This window comes from Hydra viridissima, unplaced genomic scaffold, assembly GCF_058129835.1.
Source record: "Hydra viridissima isolate aposymbiotic clone 2 unplaced genomic scaffold, HvirCarnegie_v1 scaffold_8, whole genome shotgun sequence".
Classification (NCBI taxonomy): Eukaryota; Metazoa; Cnidaria; class Hydrozoa; order Anthoathecata; family Hydridae; genus Hydra; species Hydra viridissima.
In genome coordinates this window covers 1,714,348-1,738,359 of record NW_028324307.1, presented here as the reverse complement: position 1 = coordinate 1,738,359, position 24,012 = coordinate 1,714,348, and the positions used below count along the sequence as shown (strand labels likewise).

General features: G+C 29.6%; 1 protein-coding gene and 2 pseudogenes across 2 annotated transcripts; 1 reads left to right on the top strand and 2 right to left on the bottom strand.

Annotated features, from left to right (window-relative positions):
• Positions 1–925: 925 nt before the first annotated feature.
• Positions 926–16,158, top strand: LOC145186710 (nucleolar complex protein 3 homolog). Of its 2 annotated transcripts, none has more exons than XM_090094854.1 (18): positions 926–1,266; positions 4,159–4,334; positions 4,530–4,714; positions 4,789–4,898; positions 8,198–8,240; positions 8,534–8,627; positions 8,717–8,898; positions 9,050–9,121; positions 9,310–9,363; positions 9,476–9,607; positions 9,888–9,968; positions 10,052–10,225; positions 10,349–10,412; positions 11,887–11,958; positions 14,699–14,769; positions 15,014–15,124; positions 15,218–15,444; positions 15,919–16,158. In XM_090094854.1, the coding sequence occupies exons 1-18, from the start codon at positions 980–982 to the stop codon at positions 16,094–16,096; spliced, it is 2,313 nt and encodes a 770-aa protein (XP_089950980.1). In that variant the 5' UTR covers positions 926–979; the 3' UTR covers positions 16,097–16,158. The 2 variants fall into 2 exon arrangements, with proteins under 2 accessions (XP_089950980.1, XP_089950981.1); XM_090094855.1 differs by having other exon boundaries at positions 949–1,266; positions 8,717–8,929.
• On the bottom strand, positions 2,860–4,011 carry LOC149884462 (uncharacterized; annotated as a pseudogene).
• Positions 16,159–21,241: 5,083 nt separating the features above from the next.
• On the bottom strand, positions 21,242–21,897 carry LOC149884461 (uncharacterized; annotated as a pseudogene).
• Between the last annotated feature and the right edge of the window lie 2,115 nt (positions 21,898–24,012).

Genomic DNA, 24,012 nt, shown 5'->3' with positions numbered 1-24,012 from the left:
TTGTCTTTTTATATGATTTTTAGAAATATAATTTTAAGATATTGTGATAAATTAGCTTATTTTTCAGAAAAGTCCTGTTTTTTAGGTCTTCACAGCCCTTTGGAAAATATTCCTGTTTTTTACCAATAATCCTGTAGGAACTCTGTAATAACAAATCTTATGTTTTATTCAAAAAATAGCTTCAAATGTTTGCAGTAATCTAAAATAGTAGCTGTAAATGGCTTAATGAAACCTTTTTTATATTTTATTGCACTTTGGTATTGAATAGAATACTAAGGTCATTACTTTGTCATTACTATTGTTCCCAGTTCTTTGACATTACTATCGTTCCCAGTTCTTTGTCATTATTATCATTATGGTGAGATGTGCACAAGTTATCTCTTTTATGGCCAGGTACATTGGGTTGTGCAAAAAAGTAAAATTTTGGTGTTTGTTTAAAGTTATAGTCTAAACAACTTTATAGCAATAATTCATGTGATTATGTTAATTTGATTATGCATGTAGGCTGCACATTAAATTGGTTTATTGAAATCTTTTATCATTCTACTTCTTAGAAAAAACAACACAAACAAGTTTTATACTTTGTTTTTTGCTACAGTTTTCATTCTTAATATTTATTGTAATCAAAAAGCATACCTAGCAATAATTCTGTTTTATTTCATTATACTATTTTATTACATTATTTTATTGCATTATAGTTATTATAAACTGTATTGACTGCAAGATTTACACAATAAAGTTTCATTCTACTTAATTGCCAATTGGCAATATACATACATAGATAGGCACTATATACATACATAGGCACTATGTACATACATAGGCACTGCATACATACATAGACAGTAGAATGTTGATAAACTTCCATTTATCCATTCATCATTCTAAAAATTTTAATAAATTATATTTATATAAATGCTTTATAAAAAAATAAAATGTATTTTCTGTAGATTTTTTTTTCAGTAAATAGTTCCTAGTTATGGCTAAAGCAAAAACAAAGTCTACATCCAAGTTGAAACTTAACAATAAATTTGCCAACAAGCAGATGAAATCCAGCAGATTATACAAGTTAAATAAAAAAGTGGGAACAAAAAAGACAATTAACATACCAAAACAGCAAATAATTGCCAAAAAAGTTGACAATGTTTCAATTAAAAACGATTTCTTTGATCCATATGAAGAATTAGAGTTTTCAGATGAAGAAATGGCAGAGTTTATCAATGAAAACTCGGCTCAATTATCTTTCTTGTCAACAAATTTGTCAAGGTATTATGTGATAAAATTAAAAAAGCAACAAATTGAATTTGTTTGGTTTTAGTTTATTTTATTTATTTATTCTCTATTTAAAAAATGATTCCAAGAAAAATAGAACTGGGAAGTTTCACCAATGGTTTCTGAAAACCGTGGTGACCAGTGTTCAATTTAATTGTAAATAAAATATTATAAAGCATATCATTATTTTTGCTTGTTTGATGAGACTTGCTTTTGGAAATCTGTGTCAAGTCTATAATTTTTTTCATTTGTTTTCAAAGTTCATTTTGTCTGCAAAATGTAACAGTTATTGCAATGACAGACAACAGTTAAACTGTTTGTAGTTGGTATAGTTAAGGAAGATCGAAGTTTCTTGAAAGTTTTTTATGTTCGGCTGTTAAACTTGAAATCAAACAAGTTTTTAATTGAACTTCCTTTTTCTTATATTTTTACCAACTTTTTATGTTGTAGTTGGTATTTGTAATTTAAAAAAGTATCAGGGTCAGATCATTATATTACAACCAATGGCCTTTGGGACAGCATCTCTGATTTTCCTGTTTTTTTTTTCATCTCACTTTCTGGTTATTTCTGTCTTTAAAGTAGTAATATTTGTTAATTATAACCTCCTCAACTTTTGAAAAGTTCTGAAAAATGTTAAAAAATGATAAAAGAAAGTTAACTGTAGTATTTTCCTATTCATCAACAACTCCTTACATGGTAGTTTTCTGAATAGCTACTCTTGTCTGCAAGAAATGGAAAAAGTATAATCAACTTGTTACATTTTAGAAATCAAATATATCTAGTACACTTGTCTAAAAAGTCCCATATTCAGCTATTATGGGATAGCTTGTAAATTTTTCTAACGCTTTTTATTGATACCAATCCATATCTGTTGTTATTGGATACTTGAAATAATTGCCAGCTTTTTGTGAACAGCTAACACAAACCATGTTTCCTTTAAGATCAGTTATATTTCCAGGAAAGAATTCACCAAAATAATTCACTAATATCCAATCATTAATATTGATATTAGTATTCATTGATTTTTGTGAATTAATGCTAGTATCTTCCAGCATGTGAAAAATGTCAAATGTACTGCTCATAGATGTTACATAAGTTTTAAAACAGCATGATTGAGGTGAGAAATAATGATAACTCTTTTTCCAAAAATGTATTTAGCGTAAGGTCTTGTTATAACAAATCCTTTTCTGTATCATTTTTTCAAATTTCTATTCATACAATTTACTTTAAAATATTTTTTATAGCAAAACATAAAATTATCATTTTTTAATTGGGATTGACTTTTTAATAAATAAACATAAAATAAACATAATAAATAAACATAATAAATAAACATAATAATAACTAAATATAAAAGATAAATACAATAAATAAACATAATAAATAAACATAATAAATAAACATAAAAATTAAACATAATAAATAACTCATTTTAATTATTTTTGAGTAAAAGTCCATTATGATATAGGATACAAGACCTCATAAAGAAAAAAAAATCATAACCCAAATGTACATACACTTTGATAATAAAATGCTATATACCTGTTGTTTTTAAATTTTTCTTAGCAACTAATATGTCCCTCAGTGTCAAAATTTGATTGCAAATTGGCCTTTGAAAGGATAGGTTATAAGTAACTCTTTTCACTCTACCACCTATTCCATCACATGCACTTTTTCTGTGTGCAGTACCAAAAAATTCCAATCTACTTTTAGTCCATAGTCCTTTTCATGAAAACACAGATTTATCAAAATAAACCTAAACTAAAATAAGAAAAAGCAAGTTATTGATTATAAAAAAAACCTATTCAGTTAATGGTTATCAATTTTGCCACAATTTTAAAAAACATTTTAAGGGCTGAAAATAGGTTGGATAGAATAGGTAATTGTTGATCAAAATTTTTTCAAAATATTGTGGTATAAAAATTAACTTACTTATTTTTATACTGGCTGCTTGCACTTTCAGTGATCACTGTCAGTGAATCACTGTCAGTAAATCACTGTCAGTGAATCACTGTCAGTGAATCACTGTCAGTGAATCACCGTCAGTGAATCACCGTCAGTGAATCACCGTCAGTGAATCAATGTCAGTGAATCACTGTCAGTGATCTTCTGAACTTGTGAATATTCTTCTTTCAGAATTAGTATGATTTTGGAAACATAACTGAAGACTGCCTCAGTATTGTGAAGCAGATTATCAGATATAGCACAATAACATTTGCTTTCTGGCAATTGAATTCCATTTAAAGATTGCACATATATGGCTAATGGGTGGAGAGTTGCTCGATTTTTGAAAAAATATGATGATTGAACATCAACTTGTATAATAAATAAAAAAATTTAAGCATAATACACTAGTTTAGCTTCGAGTTTTCTTTGAGCTGCTTTAAAAAGCATGTCTGGGATTTGCTGACATAATGTTTTGTCAGTTTTTACAATTTGTCTGTTAACTCTTCTAGAAACTTATCAAGACTTTTAACTATTGTATCTTAGGAGCACCTATCAGTCTTCAAGTATTGCTTATAAGTTATTTCATTTGCTAAATCCCCTACCAGGTCATTTAACTTTTTTTAATTCTCTCTTTTCTAGTCTACCATCAACTGTCTTAATGCTAATATAATCCTTTGCTCCCAGCAATAACCTGCTGTTACATAAAAGTTGACAATTTGATTTACAACTTTATTAGTCAATTTTTAGGATTTCTTATGATTGTTTATCTCACACCAAGGATTCTTTTAACATCCTGCAAAGCTCTAGCTTACTTCACCGTATAATGAATTATTTTAAATTCATTATTTTGTAAATAGTCCGATGGACATGAACTAAAGTGAGCAATCTTATTTTTTGTGAAGTATTGATCTTATTGGAAAAATTTCTTTTTGGTTTAAGTGATAAACAAGGAAGGCGAAGAAAAAATGAAGACAGTTCTGTGCCTGATTTTGAAAAAAAGCCTCGATTATCAACTGCAAACATATCACATGAAAATAATACAAATAAAGTTGATTTATTACCTTTTAAAGGAGATAAAGGAATAATTTTACGACAGATTGATAAAGTAAAGCCAGGTCAGTTCAATAGTTGTCTTCAGGAATTTAAATATATAATCATAGGCATAATGTAAAATGTAGTTCTTTATATTTATCACAAAACTTAATCAATATCTAGTTGAAAGGAGATAAATAGCAGCAAAATTATTAACTATTTATCTATTATTAGATTAAAACATAGGTTAATATCTAAATTTTTTTTTCTATTTTTAGTGGAGGAAGTTTCTCTAGACTCAATGGTGCCTAAAGGATCTTCTGAAGAGGTCAAAGCATCTTCTGAAGAGGTCAAAGAACTCAGTGCAATAGAGTTAATGGCAAAACATCAAGCAGATATTAATAATGCAAAGATAGAGATAGCTGAAATCTCACAAAGTGTCATAGAAAATCCTGAGCAAAATGTAAGTTTGCATAACTTAATACAAAAATGTAATGCATAATTTTATTGATGATTTATAAATTTGTATGCTTTTAGATTAGCAAGTTAAAAACTTTAACTAAGTTCTGCAATCAAGATAATCCTACTGTGGTTCGAAAACTCTCTTTTCTGTCATTGCTTGAGGTGTTCAAAGATATCATTCCCAGGTATTTTTATCACTAAGAATATTAATTTTTTTTTTTAAATTAATCACTAAAACGTTTTCTTGGCAATCATGAGACCATAGTAAGCAATTTTGTGTCTGACATTGATTGCCTTGACTTAAGCGAAAAGTAAGTATGCAATAAGTTTTGAAGCCATAAAAGGCTTTTACTCTTTGCTGTTCATTTGTTTCATGTGAGCAGCTGCCGTTTTTGATTCAATCTTATTCAAGTGAACAATTTTTAAAAGTCACTTTGTAAAAAATTTTTAGTTAAAATTTTTTTCATTTTGGTTTGTTTTTCATGTTGAATTTAAACAACATTTAAGATTTTAAATTGATGCAAAAAAAAACAAAAAACATCTTACTTTAGAAAAGTAGTAAACCTGCAGTAAACCTGGAGGCTCTAACACTGTTATGATCCTCTGGTGAAAAAGTAGAGGGTTCTAGAGTCCCTAATCCCCTTGCTTGTGTTTATAAAAATAAGTTTTTTATAGTAATATGTTAATAAACCTGCGTTTTTGCTTTTTTTTTTTAATGCATTTTGTAAAAAAATAAGAAATAAAACTTACAAATTTTACAATTTTTTACAAAAGTTTAAAATCTCTAGCAAAACTTTAGGTGGATTTACCAATTGATATTACCAATTGATAATATCAATGAGTTATATTAGGTGGATTTACCAATTGATAGTAATGAAGCAACTTTTTTGAGACAATTTTCCTTCCATTGAAAATTTTATTACTCTCTCATGAATTTGGATTTGTGTTTTTTTGTGATTTTGTGTATATGGAGTGATGTTTATGCTCTCTCAACCTTCTATGAAAATAATATAAACTTTCAATGCGGTATTATTTGTAGATGTGTCCAAGGCCTACTTTATACACAGCCGGATATGTTGCATAAATAGGCCGAAAATCAGAAGGCCGATTTTTCAGTATTTTAAGTTTCGGTGTTTTAAAATGTAAAATAGTTTTAAAAGTAACACTTAATGTTTCCTCAGTTTCTTTAAGTTTAAAGTTTATTAAGTATTTGTTAATTAAAATTTTTTAGGTTAACTCATCTGTGATTTGAAATATTAAATATTAAATAAGTAATTAAATTATCAAATGTTAAATTAGTAAAACCGTATTTCACAGTTCATTTCAAATAAATAATTTTTAACATTTGAAATATAACAGATGCATTTATAAGATAGCATTTGAAGTTGAGGTATTAATGATATTTAAATTATAATAAACAAATTTTTAGTTAAAACAATTTATTTGTGTAATAAATATATATATATATATATATATATATATATATATATATATATATATATATATATATATATATATATATATTTATTACACAAATTCACTACATTTTGTTTTTTTCTTCTTTTTTCTCTTTGTCTTCTTTTGAAAGATAATACAGTATCTTTGTATTTACTACCACTTACAATCTTTTGTTCATTATTATAAAAAATGTTAATTACTGTTTGATTGATAAAAGAAAATTCCCACTCAAAATGAGAACCACAAATAAATTTTTGGTTCAAATTATATCCATATACAATATTTTCGCTAACTTATCTGATGTCAAGAGTTTCCAATGTAAGTAGACTTTGTTTCACTGCATCAAGCATAGCAAAGCAACTAATAACATGACTTGCAATTAACTTTGAGGGAGTTAAGAGACCTCCTCTGGATAGTAGGTCAATATATTCTGTATTTATGTCAATGACATCACTTTTTAAGTAATTTTCTGAGTAATTTTCTGCATATATATCCAACAATTAAATTAGCAACCTCAACTGTCTTTATCTAACTCCCATTCCTGAATTTCATTATTAAATAGCTCTAAAATTGAGTTCAGATTCACATCTGAATGAAAAGGTTTTAAATCCAGGTTTCAAAAGTTAAAATTCTTTTTACTAATGATCTCATTTGCAAAATCCTACCACTAAGGTAAAATCTACCACTGTGGTATTCACAAGAATGCTGTAGATACTTTTCATCAAAAAAAAAAATAACACAATGATTGCTTATTTTGTCCTCATTTAACAATAGCTTTAATGATTTTACTTAATCAATTCCACCTGATACTAACTTCTTTAATAGTGACTTTGACGGTAAAGGAAGTTGCTCAAAAGATGTGAGAATAAGCCCGAGATGATGAAACCTTTGCATTAGTGCAAAATGTAACACTTTTGAAGAATATTGAGGATGACCTTTAGGTTTGAAACAGATTAGTTTTGAAAGTTCATTAACTAAATAATTCCCTTCAACAAGGTTATGCATATAACACACCAAATTATTTTAAATAGATAAACTTGTGAGTTTACAATTGTTGATAGCTTTAAACCAACAAGGAATTGGGCAACTTTTTTAATGTAGCTTTACATGGAAATTGTTACCAACAGTTTGTGTGACGGAAGTGATAATATAACATTAATATAATATAATATTGATAACAAAATTGATTCGATAAAAGGAGTGAAGCCTACAAAAAACAAACGATAATATAAAACAAAACTTTCATATCTTTGGAAACTAAATCCATTTAGAGAGTTAAATTCATAAAACATATCAATGTTTTTTATTTTATCCATTTCTTGAAAAGAATGAATTTAAACTGGGATAGTAGAATCTTGCTTAGTTGGTGGTTTATGAAAGTTAGTAACATTAGGAATTACAGAAGATGGAATGCATGTTTCTTCAGAATAAATTGTAGGAACAGATTTTAACTCATGTTTTAAAGTAAATCGTTTTCCATATTTTAAATGCTTTGCTTCAAAATGATCCATGCATATAACTGAGTGTTTGCTTGGTTTCCAATCTTTTCTGTTTACAAATCTAATCCATTTTTCCTCTAAATTAGTATCTTTGGAGAAACTAAAAACAGCTTTACTTGCAAAAAGAGAACTAGATTCATTTTTTTTTTAATTTATAACCAGTTCGACAATCAACTACTGCGCATTTATTTACTATGGTTCTCACGACAAATTTGTCAGCTTGATCAAAACAACCTCCATGGCAAAAAAAACTGGCCTTCTAATTTTCGGCTTATTTATGCAACATATCTGGCCGTGTATAAAGTAGGCCATGATGTGTCATTGAATGTCCTACTGTATCAATACATATTATATGGGCAGAAACTTTTTCATGTGTATATGTTTTAAAACACAACGAAATGTCGTAAAACAATAAATGAAAACATGTTATCAGTGTTTTTTTTTCTAGATTAAAGTTTTTTTACATTTTGTTTACTTGATTATTAACGTGGTAGAAAGTTTTGCTGTAAAGTTTTTTTTTAATGCAGTTATCGCATTCGAGAATTAAGTGAAGAAGAAAAAGCAGCAAAGGTATTTAAATTTTTTAATAAGTTAAAGTTTTTTTCTGTTGTTTCTGAATTGCTTTAAATAGCTAAAATGACTGCTACAAAATTGAAAAAATATATATCTTAAAAGAAGAATTTGATAACATTTTGCACAAACTATGTGCTCATAAATGCAATAATAGTTTTTTGAAAATAGTATACAGTTAAGATTTTGTAGATAAAATTAAACAAAATTCTTAATTGAAAATTTTAGCTAACTTGAAAAATATTTTCACTTTTTACTCTTTTTCCTTTTTTAGAATTACATTATTTGTTTAGATTAGTTGTGATGTAAAAAAAGTTCGTGATTTTGAAGAAAATTTTATTTCGATTTACAAGCTTTACTTGCAAACACTGGAAGATACATTAAAAGGTTTCAACTTTTTTTATTGAATGAAGTTTTTACTTCTGTTTTCATTTACAGTTTGTTTGGATTGATTAATGTGATTTTTTAACATTCAGATTGCTTGAGAATGTTCAAAAAGAATAATCAAGCATCTTTCAAGAAAAAGCAGTCAAAGTTTGTTGCTTTGTGTATAAAATGCTTTTGTGAACTTCTTGAGAATGCTTCACATTTCAACTTTCGAACTAATATCATTGCTATAATTGTACCTAAAATGGAGTTGTCTGGAGATCTTTCAGAAGTTGGTTATGGTTTTTACTTTTAATAATAAAGTATTTTGTTTTTTATGTTCCATATTTTATAATTGTAATAAATATAATAACTATAATAATTGTAGTTTTATTATTTTATCATTTCTTATTCTATTGTAATTATGGCGTTTTATTATCAAGGCTGGAATGATTTGTTTAAATACAATAAAAAATGTCTTTCGCAATGATTCAGTTGGTGACATTTCACTTGAAGTAAGCCTTATAGTTTAAATAATCAGTAACTAATTTTCATATGTTTACCTTCTAAAGTAAATAATCTTTCCTTTTTAAATTAACTAAATAGTTGAGTGAGATGAGTGATTGAGCAAACTCTAAATTCCTAAAATAAGTTTGAAAAAGAGATATGTGCATTTATTGTAAAGATTGAGATTATCTTGCAGGTTGTAAAGTTCATTAACAAGCTCGTCAAATGTAAACCTAATGTAAAACCCCAGGTATTTAATCTATAACAAATTTCAATAGCCTATTACTATTTTTAAATGGAATTTTAACTGTAAAAGATTTTTATCTTTATAAAGCACTTTTTTTTTTCCTTTTTTTTTTAAGGTTTTAGAAACTTTTCTTTGTTTGCGTATTAATGCAGACGCACTTAAATTGGCAGCTTTGAAAGGCAACAAGATGGAAAGATTAAAACAAAAGCATGAAGCAATGAAGAAAATGTCTCGAAAGGAGAAGAAGGTTAAAAGTTAAAATATAATTAAATAGGTTTATTACAATAGATCAGTAATAAAATAACAACAAAAAATTATTTTAAATTAAATTCTTACATTAAATAAATTTGCGATTATTTTTTGTCATAGACTTTCAATAAAAATTTTAAAGCAACTTTCTATAACATTTGGAACAACAAAAGATGTTTCAAATAACTTATATATTTAGTTTAAATAATTATTTAGCAATTACAAATATTAAAGGTTTTGTACTAACTTTGGTAACAAGTTTGAAAAACATTTTCTAGAGAAAAAAAGTTGAAGATAAGTTAGACAAAGAATTACAAGAAACTGAGGCAGTAGAGAGCCAAGAAAAAATACAAAAGGCGGTATGTGAAGATAAACAATCATCATTTTAAAATACAAATGTGATGCTTATAGTTGAGTAAGTTGTTGAAATATTATTTTTCAGCAAACAGAACTTGTCAAGTTTGTTTTTGTAACATATTTTCGAATACTGAAGAATGGGACCAATACAAATCTTCTGAGTGTTGTACTACAAGGCTTGTCAAAATTTGCTCACATCATTAATATTGAGTTTTTTGATGATCTGATGAATTGCTTAGGAAATTTACTATTAAAAGAGGTTGTTTTTTTTTTACATCTATTTATGTACAATTAATCATTTACAATCTTTGATAAAAATATTTACTAATTTTTTAAGCACTTTTTAAAAATCTATCTTTGCTTCTCTTTTCACTGTGTTCAGAATTTAGGAACAAATGAACGTTTGAATTGCATTTCAACTGCTTTTAAAATATTATCTGGCCAAGGTTTGTGTTCTATTTTTTGCTTTTTGTTCCTTTTTTTGTTTAATTTATTTAAAATAGCAACTAAAAAAAAAGAATTTTACGCAAGTGGCTCGTAAAAATAAAAAATTCAAGGTGGGGCAGCATAACTTAGAAGGTCAAAGAGAGTATACATCATCATTTATTTTTCATTAATCAACCAACTAACATCAATATAACTTTAACATTGGTTTGTAGGGCATTAAGAAATGTTTTATTCAATATCGCTGCCTTTATTGTCTGTAACAGTCTGCATGCAGTGTCTAAAAGTGTTGCCACTAATCAAAATGAAATCTCTAGATAATTTGTCCTACTCAAATCTCAAGACATGCTAGCACTTAGGATGTAAAGTTCTGTTGGTTGAGTGCAAAAATTTGTCCCAAATTGTCCAGATAGTTTAAGTCAGAGCTGGAAGAAGGCCAGATGGCTGGTGGAAAATCAGCAAAATTTTCTTTGCAGAATTTCTGCACTTTTTTTGTAGTATGATGTGGAGCACAATCCTGCATTTATACATAATATAGATTAGGGAAGTTTATCTTTAGCCATAACAAAACTTTGTACAATTGGATATTAAGTTGTTGGATAATAAATTTCTGCTCCCATTTTTTCAAAAACTTTAAATGAATAGAGAGGCATCTTTTTTCCATCAGGCGCCAGAACACCCAGCACCAAGACATGCAGGGTGCTTGGTTCTAAAGATTGTTTTCTCATAACTTATTGATACATATTGATGTAGTTTTAAACTGTTGATATGATTGATAGATTGCTAAGGTGACTTAGCAATATACCAATCATATCAACCGTTTAAAACTACACCAGTAGTAAATAATTTTTCATCTGAAAAGATTTTATTGGTTGATCAATCGAGCTTCAGGTAACGCAATACTTTTTTGGTTCTTTCATAATGTCTAGATTTCTTTTTTTTTTTTTTGCTAAAAAATTGTTTTGTTTTCCTTGCATATCAAAATAAGAGCTATATGAAAGCCAGTATGGGCATCTTTTCTTATGGCTAACTTTCATGTCCTTGAATAGCATTCTCTTGGATTCTGTTTCAATATTTTGGTTTTACAAAATTCTGTTTTTTATTTATACCCCCACATCCTTTCTTTTAATGTCTTCTCCAACTAAAATTTGGACTTTAATAATATAGATGGTGCTCAAAGACACAGTCTGCACAATACCTTATTTTGACTCCGGCAAAAAGCAAGTCTACTATTCAATTGTCTTTTAGCTTCCTGACTTAACATGATTGATACTAACATCAAAAGTTCTTTTAAAACTAATTTTTCAATCTTTCACAAAAAAAAATCATTGTTATTTCAAGAACAAAAGTTTAACAAAATTGTTCAAGATAATCTAAGTTTTGCTGCCCCTCCCCATTGATAAGTTGAAAAGTATGAAAAAAAATTGATTTTTTTATTTTTTGAATAAACAATTGCTTTTATATATGTCTGTTTAGGGGAAGTTCTAGTGATTGATCCTCGTAACTTCTACACAGAGCTATATAATCTGTTACCTTTTATTGGGGCAGGTATTTCTGTCAATAAAATATGCACACACAACAACCTACACTAACACACACACACACACACACACACACACACACACACACACACACACACACACACACACACACACACACACACACACACATGCACACATGTACAATTAGAGTGCACACAGCCCCCTGCAATTTTGATATTGTTATTCTGTTCTGGTCCTGAAAATCTGTATTTATCTAACATCTGACTTGATCTCATTCATTTATATCATAAAAATTTTGCAAAGCTCTTTGGAAAAATTCAGAGCATTAATCAATATCAAACATAAAGAAAAAAAGATTTATCACTTTTAAATTTTGTGAACTGGTTTCCATTAGTGAACATAGTCCCATTTGGTAATTTGGAGAGTTGTGGTTACTGAAAAGCATGCTTTAGGTTAAATCATTTTTTCCATCCACTTAATATATTAAATGGCACCTGAACAAATCAATATCATTTTGCCATTTGGCACAACAGTTTCAAACCAAATTATTATTCAACACAAAGTGCAGCCAAGCTGTCACTGTACTAAATGACTTTATTGTAGGGTATATATAGGGCAGTCAAAATGTGTCAATAAAAAATCATAAATTTTTGAGCTATTAAACTTTAAAGAAAACATTTTTTCTCTAATTTTCCCAATGAAAACACATGTTAAATTCCTTAAATCATTATTTCAAAAGAAAAAAAAAAATTCTTCTTCTCAAAACAAACTTTTATAAAAATTAACAAAAAATAACTTGCTAAGTAAAATTCTTTTGTCAAATTGTAAAAAGAATTTTTTTTGGCATTCTTTAAATTTTTATCTGTTTTGGTAGACATTTTGTTTTGGTAACACAACAAGTAATACATGATTTTTCTCACATCATTTAGCTATTTTTTTTTTATCTGGTATTGAGTTAAATCTCTATAACGAATCTTGTTTTTTAAAAAAGATTTATTACAAATAAAGTTGACGCATTAAAATAATAATATTAAATACATCGATTGGTTGTGAGAAATAATGAATTTTTAAAAAATCAGCATAAAAAACGAAATTTATGTTGTTTTTTCTTCTTGAAGAAATTTAAACTTGGAAAGTAAAAGTTTTTAACTTCTCTTTTTTGGATAAAAAATTTTGTTGAGTTCTGTTTAAAAATTACATCGATACATTTTTTATTTTATTTGTATTTGAACTCAAACATGATGTCGTGTACGTAGAGGAATTGGCAAAAAAAAAATACAAAGGCATCATAACCAATAGACAATCATAAACAAAATACAAAGACATCATAAGCAATAGAAAATTATAAAATATGTTTCAGTTTTAAGCTATGAATCAAAATGCTGAGTTGTTTTTAATTTTATCTTTTTATTGGAGAAATCTTTTAGGACAACTATGTTCATAGCCTTAGAAGCCATTCACATTTGACACTAGAAAAAGAGATTAAACATCTTTCAAGCTAAACTGCAATCCTATATCTCTGACATCTATAAAAAGAGCACCCCAAAACCAATGATCAAAACACCTACATAAGGTGTAACTCTGGCAGGGGATAAAGTTCCAAAACAGTTTTTCATCTGGTTCATTGGAAAGGGGTAGGTAGATTCACTGCGTTGTTACACATCTTCGCAAATGTTGCTTCGCAATAAGTATTTGAAAATCAGACCTAAGATCTCCATAGGTTATTTATTTTTGACAATAATGGTTTACTATGAGTGCATTCCAGTTAATATAATTATGGATTTCAAGTCTGATTCATACTTAATTTGAATGCTGTTGATTCTGGTCAAATCAAATATAATTTTTATGTGGTACGTTTTCTTGGAAACGTTTGGAATGCAACATCGATTTGCATAAAAATGTTTATATTTTACTATGAAAAATGTAGATGTGGTTAGGTGAAATACATCAAACCATCCTAAAATTCTCCAAAAATGATTTTTTTTCATCGAGTGAAGCATGAAAGTATTGGTGAATTCTATATATCTGGCAGGTGATACTTTACAATTATGTGCTTTTTTGGACTCACATTCTGCTTTACATGTTTGACATATTTACTTTTCGGAATACATCTACTCATTAATTATTGCTTTCTTTGATCATTTTCTTGGAAATAGTCCATTTTCAGCTGTAATCTGGATCTCTTTTTAATGGATTCTTTTCCTTCCTCTTCAATCTTAGGCCTACCAATTTTGTTTGCAATACAAACAACAAGTACAACAGCTGTATTCATTTTCCTGTCTGGTATTGTTAACTAAATGAATGTACTTATAATAGCACAGTTCTTGAGATGTTTCTCTTTTAATGATTTGGTAGGTATAGATTTATGGCATGTAGAACAAAAGCATTAGGATCATCATTTAGATCACATCACAATTACAATAAGGCTTGATCCGGGATTCAATTTTATCTGAAACAAAACACTCAACATAATTTCATTTTATTTTTAGTAATCTATTGTCATTAAATCTATTGTCAATCATCATTCGCAAGGAGAAAAGGTGTTGTATCTAACTGATGCCCCTTAATTTTTTTTCAATTGAAAATGAGGTAAAATTGCAATAAACAATTTTACCTAACGAAAAGCCTAAAATCAAAATGATGTTTTCCCCAAGTTTTATTCGTTCTAACTTAATGTGATTCAAACACTCAGCTGAAAATTCACTGGTAAAAAAGAAGAAGGGGGTTGCAGCACCCTAATATTATGTAAATATAAATTTGCAGCCTTATGTATTCTTCATGCTTAGATAGCGATGAAAGAAATGTACAGTTAACGAGAGAGTGTCTAGACATGATGTTTCTTAAAAGAAGAAAACAAGTAATTATTATTAATTTGCTTTGTAACTAGACTTAAATTTCATTTAGAGTTAGCAATCAAATCAGACTGATTAAAGAGCCTGCTTCAAAGAGACCTTTTTTAAAAGAGGATTTCACTCAAGGCTTCAACCGCTTTCTGCTTTTTGTTTTTTTGTTGTTGTTTTTTTTTTTTTTTTTTTGACAAAACATTGAAGAAGCTTAGAAACTTTGTTGTTGCTGTAAATTTATTTTTTTATCTTCTCCAGGTGTCGCTGCCACAAGTTCATGGTTTTTTTAAACGCATTTCCACAATGCTGCTTCAGTTAAACGCAGAACAAATGTTTGATTATTTGATTCTGGTTCGAAATATGTTACAGGTAAAAGATGATTCTTTTAAGATTTCAAAATGAACCTAAATAATAAAGAAATCCATCTCAGTTAGTTTTATCTCAGTTATTTTTTAATCTCAGTTACACACGAAGTGCGATTTTCTTTTGGATAACGAAGCATTTGGTAGTGGTTCATTCCAACCAGATATTTCTGATCCAGAACACAGCAATGCTGACAGTTCGTGTTTATGGGAATTAAACCTGGCACGTCTTCACTACCATCCAGATATTCGTGTTATTGCCAACCATATAATAAATGGAGCTCCTTCTCAAGGAGCCTGGTCTTTGCCGAATAAAATTCTGCAAAGGTAAAATATGTTTTTGTTTAAAAAATGTGTCCTGCTCAAAGTTAGTGTTAGAAATCACACATCAAATCATCGCTTGATTAAATAATGACGTCATCAACATATTGTGTGGATTTTTTCCCTCTTTATTCAAGAATATTTAAATCATTTAGTTGTATTTTTCCCTGTGTAAACAAAAATGAAATTTATTTCACGACGTGCGAAATTTATCACAGTTATGCGAATTTTATTAAATTATGCTAATTTTATTAAATTCACACGTGTTTAAAGAGCACAATTGATGTATCCTTAAAGAACAAATAGTTTACTAATTTGATTTGTTAAAGACAAGTAATTTGTTAGCATATTGTATCTTTAAAAACATAAATTAAGATTAATAGTTAATGCATCTTTAAGCATGTGCGAAACATGCTTAACCTTTAATCATTCATGTTTTTTACTAAAGATGTTTATTTCTAAATGAACCTTTTTTTTAAGGCTCAATTGCAAAAGTCAAACTGGTGGAGATGACTACTTTCCCGACTTTTTAACGCAAAAGAAAAGAGCTACCGTGAATCATTTGATAGAACACTCAGAAAGAATAAACTCTTCATTCAATCGAGTGATGGCTGTTGTTGAAAAGCAGATAATATCTTTCACACAAACTCACCTTTGATGATGTAAAACAAACACTAAGAAGGTTTACTTATCTTTTGAGTGGTTATTAGCAAGGCTTTAGTTGTATGGTTTTTAGTACTATTATACGAATGCGTGTGTGTGTGCGTATGCGTGCGTGCGTGTGTGAGTGAGAGTGAGCTTCAAAAAGTAAAAGATTGTTACTTTGATGCAGCGTTCATAAAGTTCGAAAAAGTTTCGTGTTTTATAATATTACTTTCTGTTCAGCAGTCTAACTATAGTTTGTATCCTGAATGATAGGATCACTAATGTCCGTTGATCTGTTAAAAATATCATAAAGCCACAAGTATTATTGCTCTTACCTCAATGAACCTGATGGACTTGTAAACTGGCCGGCTGCTGAGCTCAAACTGACTTCTTAGCAAATGGTGAAGATTTCGGCCCATTTTTGGACGCTTTGGAAATGCAACTTTGACAGGAGAGTCCTTTGCAAGCTGGTAGAAGCTCTGAAGAATCTGAATCACTGGAAAGGTATGATCCAAGAATCTCAAATGTTTCTTGCGAGTAAAGAACTAATCAAGTTTGCAGCACTCTTTTTTCTATCTCTTGGTTACATAAACTAAAAACGGCAGTTTTTTCAGCAAGTTCGTTTAAAGCCTCGGTATCATCTGCAATTTCTTCAATCAAATTCAGCTTGGTGAGAATATACTGCCAAAGCACTAGTTTCTTGTGTGTTTCAAGTCAATAAAAGCAAAATTGCTGTCCTTCATTACCAAACACAATTCCCTGTGTGTGATGCCTTGAAGTTAATTCTCCTATAACGAATATGAGTCGACCATTTTGCTGCTGCTCTGAAGAATAAGTTTAATCAGATTATCAGATTAGGTCCTAAAGTTTAAACTCTTGATTAACATAAGAAAAAGTAAGGGCAGGAAATGCTGAAGGAAAAAATCTGGCGACAAGGCTGCTACAAGATAGCAATTTTACAACCCTAAAGAAAAGATCACAAATATAGTTTTGCTAGTTTTAAAAGGCAATCAAAATTTGACAACTTACCTTTTCCTGGCATCATAGATTAAAATCCATTATGAGTTCAATGAGGCTTCTGCTTGAATCATCAATATCATGTATAGTTACCAAATCTCCCGAGGTTCAAAGTTTTTACACTAATTATTGCTAGGAGCTTCATACGATCAGCATGGGTACACCATGAGTGTATGTTACACCATAAACAACGGTATTAAAGTATTTTAAGTCTGCTGCAATTTTCTAATTGAATGAGCACTAATTCAACTTCAACTTAACCAAATTCTCAGAATGTTTTCATAATTTTCTGGTATTCCTAGAATAAAATTTCAAATTGTAAACGACAGTTGATATTTGTATATTAAATCTTTCGTTTTCTTATTGAGAATCACTTCATACATTCATCACATTCAAATCACATTCTTCTTGGTTCTCTCTACACTTGATTAGTGATGAAAACAATAATAAACGATCCCCGTCTAATAACAATTGCAAATTTAATCAAAAGATTCTCCATCTCACAATTCTACCATCTCGCCAAAGTACTACCACCAAACCATCAATCTTGGTGTACATCACTGTCCAGTAGTATGGAATTGGGTGTTTTAAGGGTCTGAACTAATTAGGAAATACCAAATTTTACATGTGTTTAGAGACAGTCTTTTTATGACTGCTTTTGATTCGCCAATTTTTTTCGAGGCCAGTGAATTTTGCCACTACTTTTGATTATTGACATCAACCCTTATTATTATTTATTTAAATATATTATTTAAAAACCTGATTATCTTACCCTAAATTAGGGTTGACTATGTAAGCATTTGTGCAAGTATCCACGTTTTGTTATATTTCAGTTCTTGAAAACTTTGCCTAGCCTTAACGGAGTATGAGTGATAAAGTATTAAAAATGTACTATGATACATTTTTGATAGTTTATCACTCCCAAGGTTAATGGCGAGGTATTACAACTGTCAAGAGATTAGCATTTAAGGTTTAGGTTAGTGATGAGGTTGTACATGCATGTTTAAAGCAACAAGCAGTCTGGCAGATATACTTAACTGCTCTACGATATATTCCACGACCTATGTTTAATTAAATCGGACCAAATGTAGTGTTCAGACTGCACCTACAGTACTTGCCACATTACAAGACAGGTTGGATAACTTATAAATACCCACTAACAGTTGTCGAACTTGCCTCACAATATGATGATATACAATAGTGTCATTACATGTGAGCCTCCTTGGAAGAGCTCATATTTCCCGGTTGATAGATCAAGCGATATACATCGATTAAGATTCCATCCTGACTGATATATAAACTCATCTAACAAGTTTAATGTAGTATATTAAAATTGTTAAATGAGTTTATATATCAGTCAGGATGGAATCTTAATCGATGTATATCGCTTGATCTATCAACCGGGAAATATGAGCTCTTCCAAGGAAGCTCATATGTAATGACACTATTGTATGTTGTACACTATTGTACTACTGTACACTATTGTACTATTGTATATTGTACATGTAATGACACTATTGTATATGGTGGTAGAGAACATATTATGTTCTCTACCATCATGCAACATCTCTTCTATCTCACTTTTAGAAATTTAATACATGGATGGTTTTAGTTCTCAGATAAATTGTTTGATATACAAGACTTCCAATATAAATTTATCCATTTTGAGTTCTTTAAATAGCCCTACAACTAAAAAAATACTGAATTTCATTCCATCTTTATCATTTTGCATCAATTAGTAGATTTTATTAACAGCTTTTGGAATCATTGCAGCTATAAACACGTGTGAGCCCTTTTCAAGCTTATAATTTAATGGGACAACTGTACTACAGTCTTTTATAATGTCAGTTTCCTTAATCATTGCAAATTCTATAGGCTCGTTTGTAGTTGTGGGATCTGTAAATAATGATGAGATATTAGAGTTTTTTACAACTGTTTCACCTCTTAGACCATATGGAAGTTTGTCTTTGTCAGTCAAAATTGTGCGGCTATTTTTCTATTGGAACTCAAGTAAAAAAGTGATATCATCTCTCTTCAAATACAAGAGGAATGGGAGGTGGGTGGGGGTGGTACAAGAAAAACCTTTTCACAGACGATAAATTTAGTAGGCTAATGAAGATCAAAAAGGAATTAAACTTAGAACATTGAAGCTACTATTTCAAATTACGCAGGTAAGCTGATAATTTTAAAAGGCATTATTGAGTCAATTTCTCATAAGACGGTTTTGTCGCAACTAAAGTTGCATGAAAATAAAGTTTGGACTATCTATAAAATTTTAACAAGTATGTTAAATTTTATCATTAGGGATGTACAAAATAGATTTGGTTTTGCACGAATCTGCTTTTTAAATGTTTTTGGATATCATCAAGTAATGAGGCCCAATAATTTTTTCCACTCCGTTACCGTAACATAAATGTAACTACATCTGTGAATTATTATTATTTTTGTAACAAATTCTATTTTTGTAAAGAAATATACTGCGTACTATAACTACAGCCTACATGTTAAGTATATTAGCCAAATTTAATGACATAAAAAGTTTAGTTTATGTGACAATGTCTGCTCCGTTACTGACATTTGCTAATTATTTATTATTTAAAAGCAAAACAGTGTAAGTTACGTTTTAAATTAAAGGGAAAATCTTAGTATACAAATAAATTCAGTACATTGTCTTTTTAAAAAAGGTAAAGCGTCCTTAAAAAAAAAAACTAACTCGACAAAAATCTTTTTTGGATTTAAATTGTACAAATACTGTCCGCTCCATTACTGGATCATTACCATACATCATTAATGTGAAGAAAGTTGTAGTCGCTCACAACATCATTTGCTTCAATCAACAAGATATTCAAATTTTCATCGAAATTAACCAGATCAATGATATTGTTGCATAAATGTTAAAATTGGTAATCATTGACATCCATTGTATTGGCCGAAGTAATACTTTCATCAACTTACAGAAGCAACTTAAATCTCGATACAAAACATTAAATTTTCTGTCTGTGTGCAGCTGATGCAATTTCATAGTGCCTGTAATAGCCTTTAATGTTTTGGAACATTTTGAGTAAAAAGAAGTAATTTTGGATCCCTCAATATAGTAAAACTTTATTAATGAATGTCCATTGTTAAGAAAATTATATAAACTTTCTGCATCTGGAAGGTCACAACCCATATTAAGCAATTGATCTGCCTGACGTTTCACAGATCCTCCTATCGCATCTGGTGCTCCCTTGACATGCCCACTTTCAAAAAAATTCCAACTGGCTAAATTAAATTTTAATTCGTATTTAAATGTAGAGAATAATAAGAAGTTTTGCTTATTCCTATATTGTGTGGTTGGTCCATCAGAAAAAAATGAAGATCTGTAATTTGTGGATTATCTATCTTGAGTTCAATTAGCACGGGTTCCAGATGTGCCCATATAGAAGGAGGATCGTGCCTCAAAGAGTCGGATATAGTTGTAAATGACTGATGTCCATCCATTTTATAAATTACTCCTGTAAGCAATGTAGCTTGTTTGTTACTTGCTCCAAAATGTGAAGGTTGAATTGCAGCAAAATTCTTTCTCGCATAGTTCTCAGAAAAATCTATATGTATAACAGCTTCGTTCACATTTACTGTTTCTTTTAATTGTTTGTACACACTGAACTGTCTTATTATAAAAACATGCTTGCATAGCTCGTTTCGAATTGATTTACAGAATTTTAATTTCAGATCTTTAAGTGTTCCACGCTTCACACTTTTCCTGATAACATTTGTTGTTTTCTTTTCTCCCATCTTTTCATATTCCTGTTTTTCTTTTTCCCACTGGAACCAAGCTATAATACTTTCATCTTTTAGCAATCCTTTTGCTTGATATTGAACACGAGACTTAAAACAAATGTTACATTCTCTGAACATGCATTCTCTTCTATCAGTATTACAACAAACTTGTTTCACACTTCTTCAATATTTTTTTCTTTCAAAACACGCAGGTTAACAAGTTTATCACAAAGTAATTGTATGTTCTCGTGTTTTTTGCACAGACATGTATCTCTATCTTTAGCCGACGGTTTGCGGACAAAAAATGGGCGATAGCGTGTAAACGTTGTATATGAAATGTTGTTTCTCGTATATTCTGCGCTAAATTTTTCATAAAGGTTTATTAATGAATCGAGTAGTAGCCGCTTTTGTTTTTTATCTTTATTTTTTGTTACAGTCTGTTTCTTTCCAGTTGTTATTCTAGAATTGTCATCACGTGTAAGAAACTCTCTGATCAAACCCTGTGTTTCAGCCTGAAGCGATGCATTACCACGATGACATTCGCTGTTTGGAGTTGTACTTTTTGATGAAAAAGAAGAGTTTGGGGTTTTATTACCTGCTAATAAATTTGACATCCTGCTTGTTTCATTTGTAATAAAAACCGTTTTCTTCAGAAGAAGTAGATGATCTATCAGTGGTTGTAGGTGAATTTGCTTGTAAACCAGGCAGGAAACTTTTAAGCCTTAACCAACGTTTTTTGTATTTTTGGGCTGCACAATTAGCCGTTTCCAACTCGTCCGTTAATGTTTGTATTTTTCTATAAGCCTTTGTTTTTCGGTAAGCAAATTCAACTCTAAATTTTGCTTCCTGGGAGCGCCAACAACGACGAACAATTCGTTTTTTTCTTTCTGATAATTCTGATATCACTTTAACCTTCTTCTCATGCCGCATATGCCAACGTTTGCGTTCTTTTTCACGAAATATGTCTGCATTTTTTTCTAATTGTCTGTCCCGAAACTCTTTCTGAATTTCAGCACGAGATTTCTTTGACGTTTTCATGTTATAGTGTCCGACAAAAAAAAAGCTTAGGTAAACTCTCAAAAATTACAACAAAAAAGAATGACAATCAAATATTCTTTACAATATATATATTTTTTAATACTATTTCAGGAAGAAATAATTCATTTCAATAGTGTATCTTTAATATTCTAGAAATATCTTTGGGCAAACTACAACCACATGTTTACGTCATTTTATTATTTGTCAATTAGAGCTTGACATGTCGAATTCCGGACAAATTTTTGGCAAGTTGTGAAAAAAATATTTATTGTGAGCGAAAACGTAATCCTAAATTATTTTTCTTGCTTTAATTCTCACTTTTTCTATCAAAGCACCCAAGTTGAACAATGCGCCAGAGAACTCAAAAAAAGATAAGAAAACAACTCACTGAGTTTGAAAAGGGCCAAATTGTGGCATGGCATGAAAGTGGATACACTGACCAAAAAATTGGAAAAAAGTTGAATCGATGGTGCACTACAATTCGAAGATTTTTGTTCAAGTATTATTTGACGAGAAGTTTTAAACGCAAAGAAGGGAGCGGAAGAAGGCGTAAAACAACTGCCAGAGAGGACAGATTAGTTATAAGAGAGGTTCGAAAGAATAGAAAGATAACAGCGGCTGAAATAAAGAGAAATTTTAAACTGGATGTTGACGAACGGACGGTTCTTCGAAGGATCCATTCTATTGGGAAATTTAAATCTTACTGGAGCGTTAAAAAACCATTTATTTCTGAAAGTAACCGGAAAAAAAGACTTTAATGAGCAAAGCAATATCAGAATTGGACAATCGAACAATTGAAAAATGTTTTATGGAGTGATGAGTCACCATTTTCTTTGCGCTTCAGTGGACAGTCGCGTGTTTGGCGGATACATAATGAACGTTACGATCCATTAGTAATACAGCCAACAGTAAAGCACGATAAAAAAGTGAATGTATGGGTATGTTTTACTTCATCGGGTGTTGGTCGTTTGTATAAAATTCCTGGTATTATGGACAGTAAAATGTACAAACAAACCTTAATTCATCAACTGATACCTAGTGCAAATGAGCTCTTTAAAGATAAAAGTTGGGTCTTTCAGCAAGATAATGAACCGAAACATACGGCAAATAATGTGAAAAATTATTTGAAGAACAAAGAATTAGTGGTTTATTCTTGGCCAGCTCAAAGTACTGATCTGAACCCTATCGAGAATCTCTGGACTATATTGGATCATGGAATCAAGACAAGTGCTCCAAAAAATGAAGAAGAGTTGTTTCAAATTCTTCAAAATCAATGGAAGAACATTTCTGGGGAACTCTTACAATCACTTGTTGAGAGTATGCCTCGTCGGTGCAAGACAGTGATCAAAAACCGTGGCTTCACCACAAAGTATTAGTTTGGTCTATTTTGTTATTTCAATAAAAATTCTCAAATTTTCGTCATTTTTTTCTTGTTCTTTTTTCTATCTAAGAATCAATGCACCAAATAAAAATTTTTGTTTATTTTTTTCTATACCAGTTGTAGAAATTTAGTTGAGTTCTCTTGCATGTCTATCTAAGCTTTTTTTTTGTCGGACACTGTATATGCCTAGTTGTATTTCTTTTGGAAAGATAGTATAATAACTGTAATTGTTATACACCAAAAGTTTATTTATTATTTATTTATTATTATTAAAATATATTTCAAGATTTACATTTATTTTAAAAGCCAAACGTATTAGAGTCAAATGTAAATAAAAACCAAACAGTAAATGAAATCCTAATACTAAAATACTTACAAATTACTCCTACAATAACTTGAAAGTAAAAGAACGCAGCGTATACATGGAAATCATATTTGACGCTGCAAGGTAATCATATTTTATCGCTGCAGTAAGTCCCTAATGGTTGACGTGTTTATTTAATGCAGAAAATAGCTTAGTTAAAAGCTCTTGATTTTTTTTATATTCGTGATGTCAGCTCCGTTATGTTGTTGTCAACTCCGTTATTAAGAGGAAATCACGGAGTTGACAGTAACGGAGTAGACATAATTATACATAATCAATAATATCTCATTATTACTCATTGGAAAACATCTTTAAAATCTTTTATTGCTACATTGTCCAAAAGATTTAAAGAGTACTAAAACACGCCATA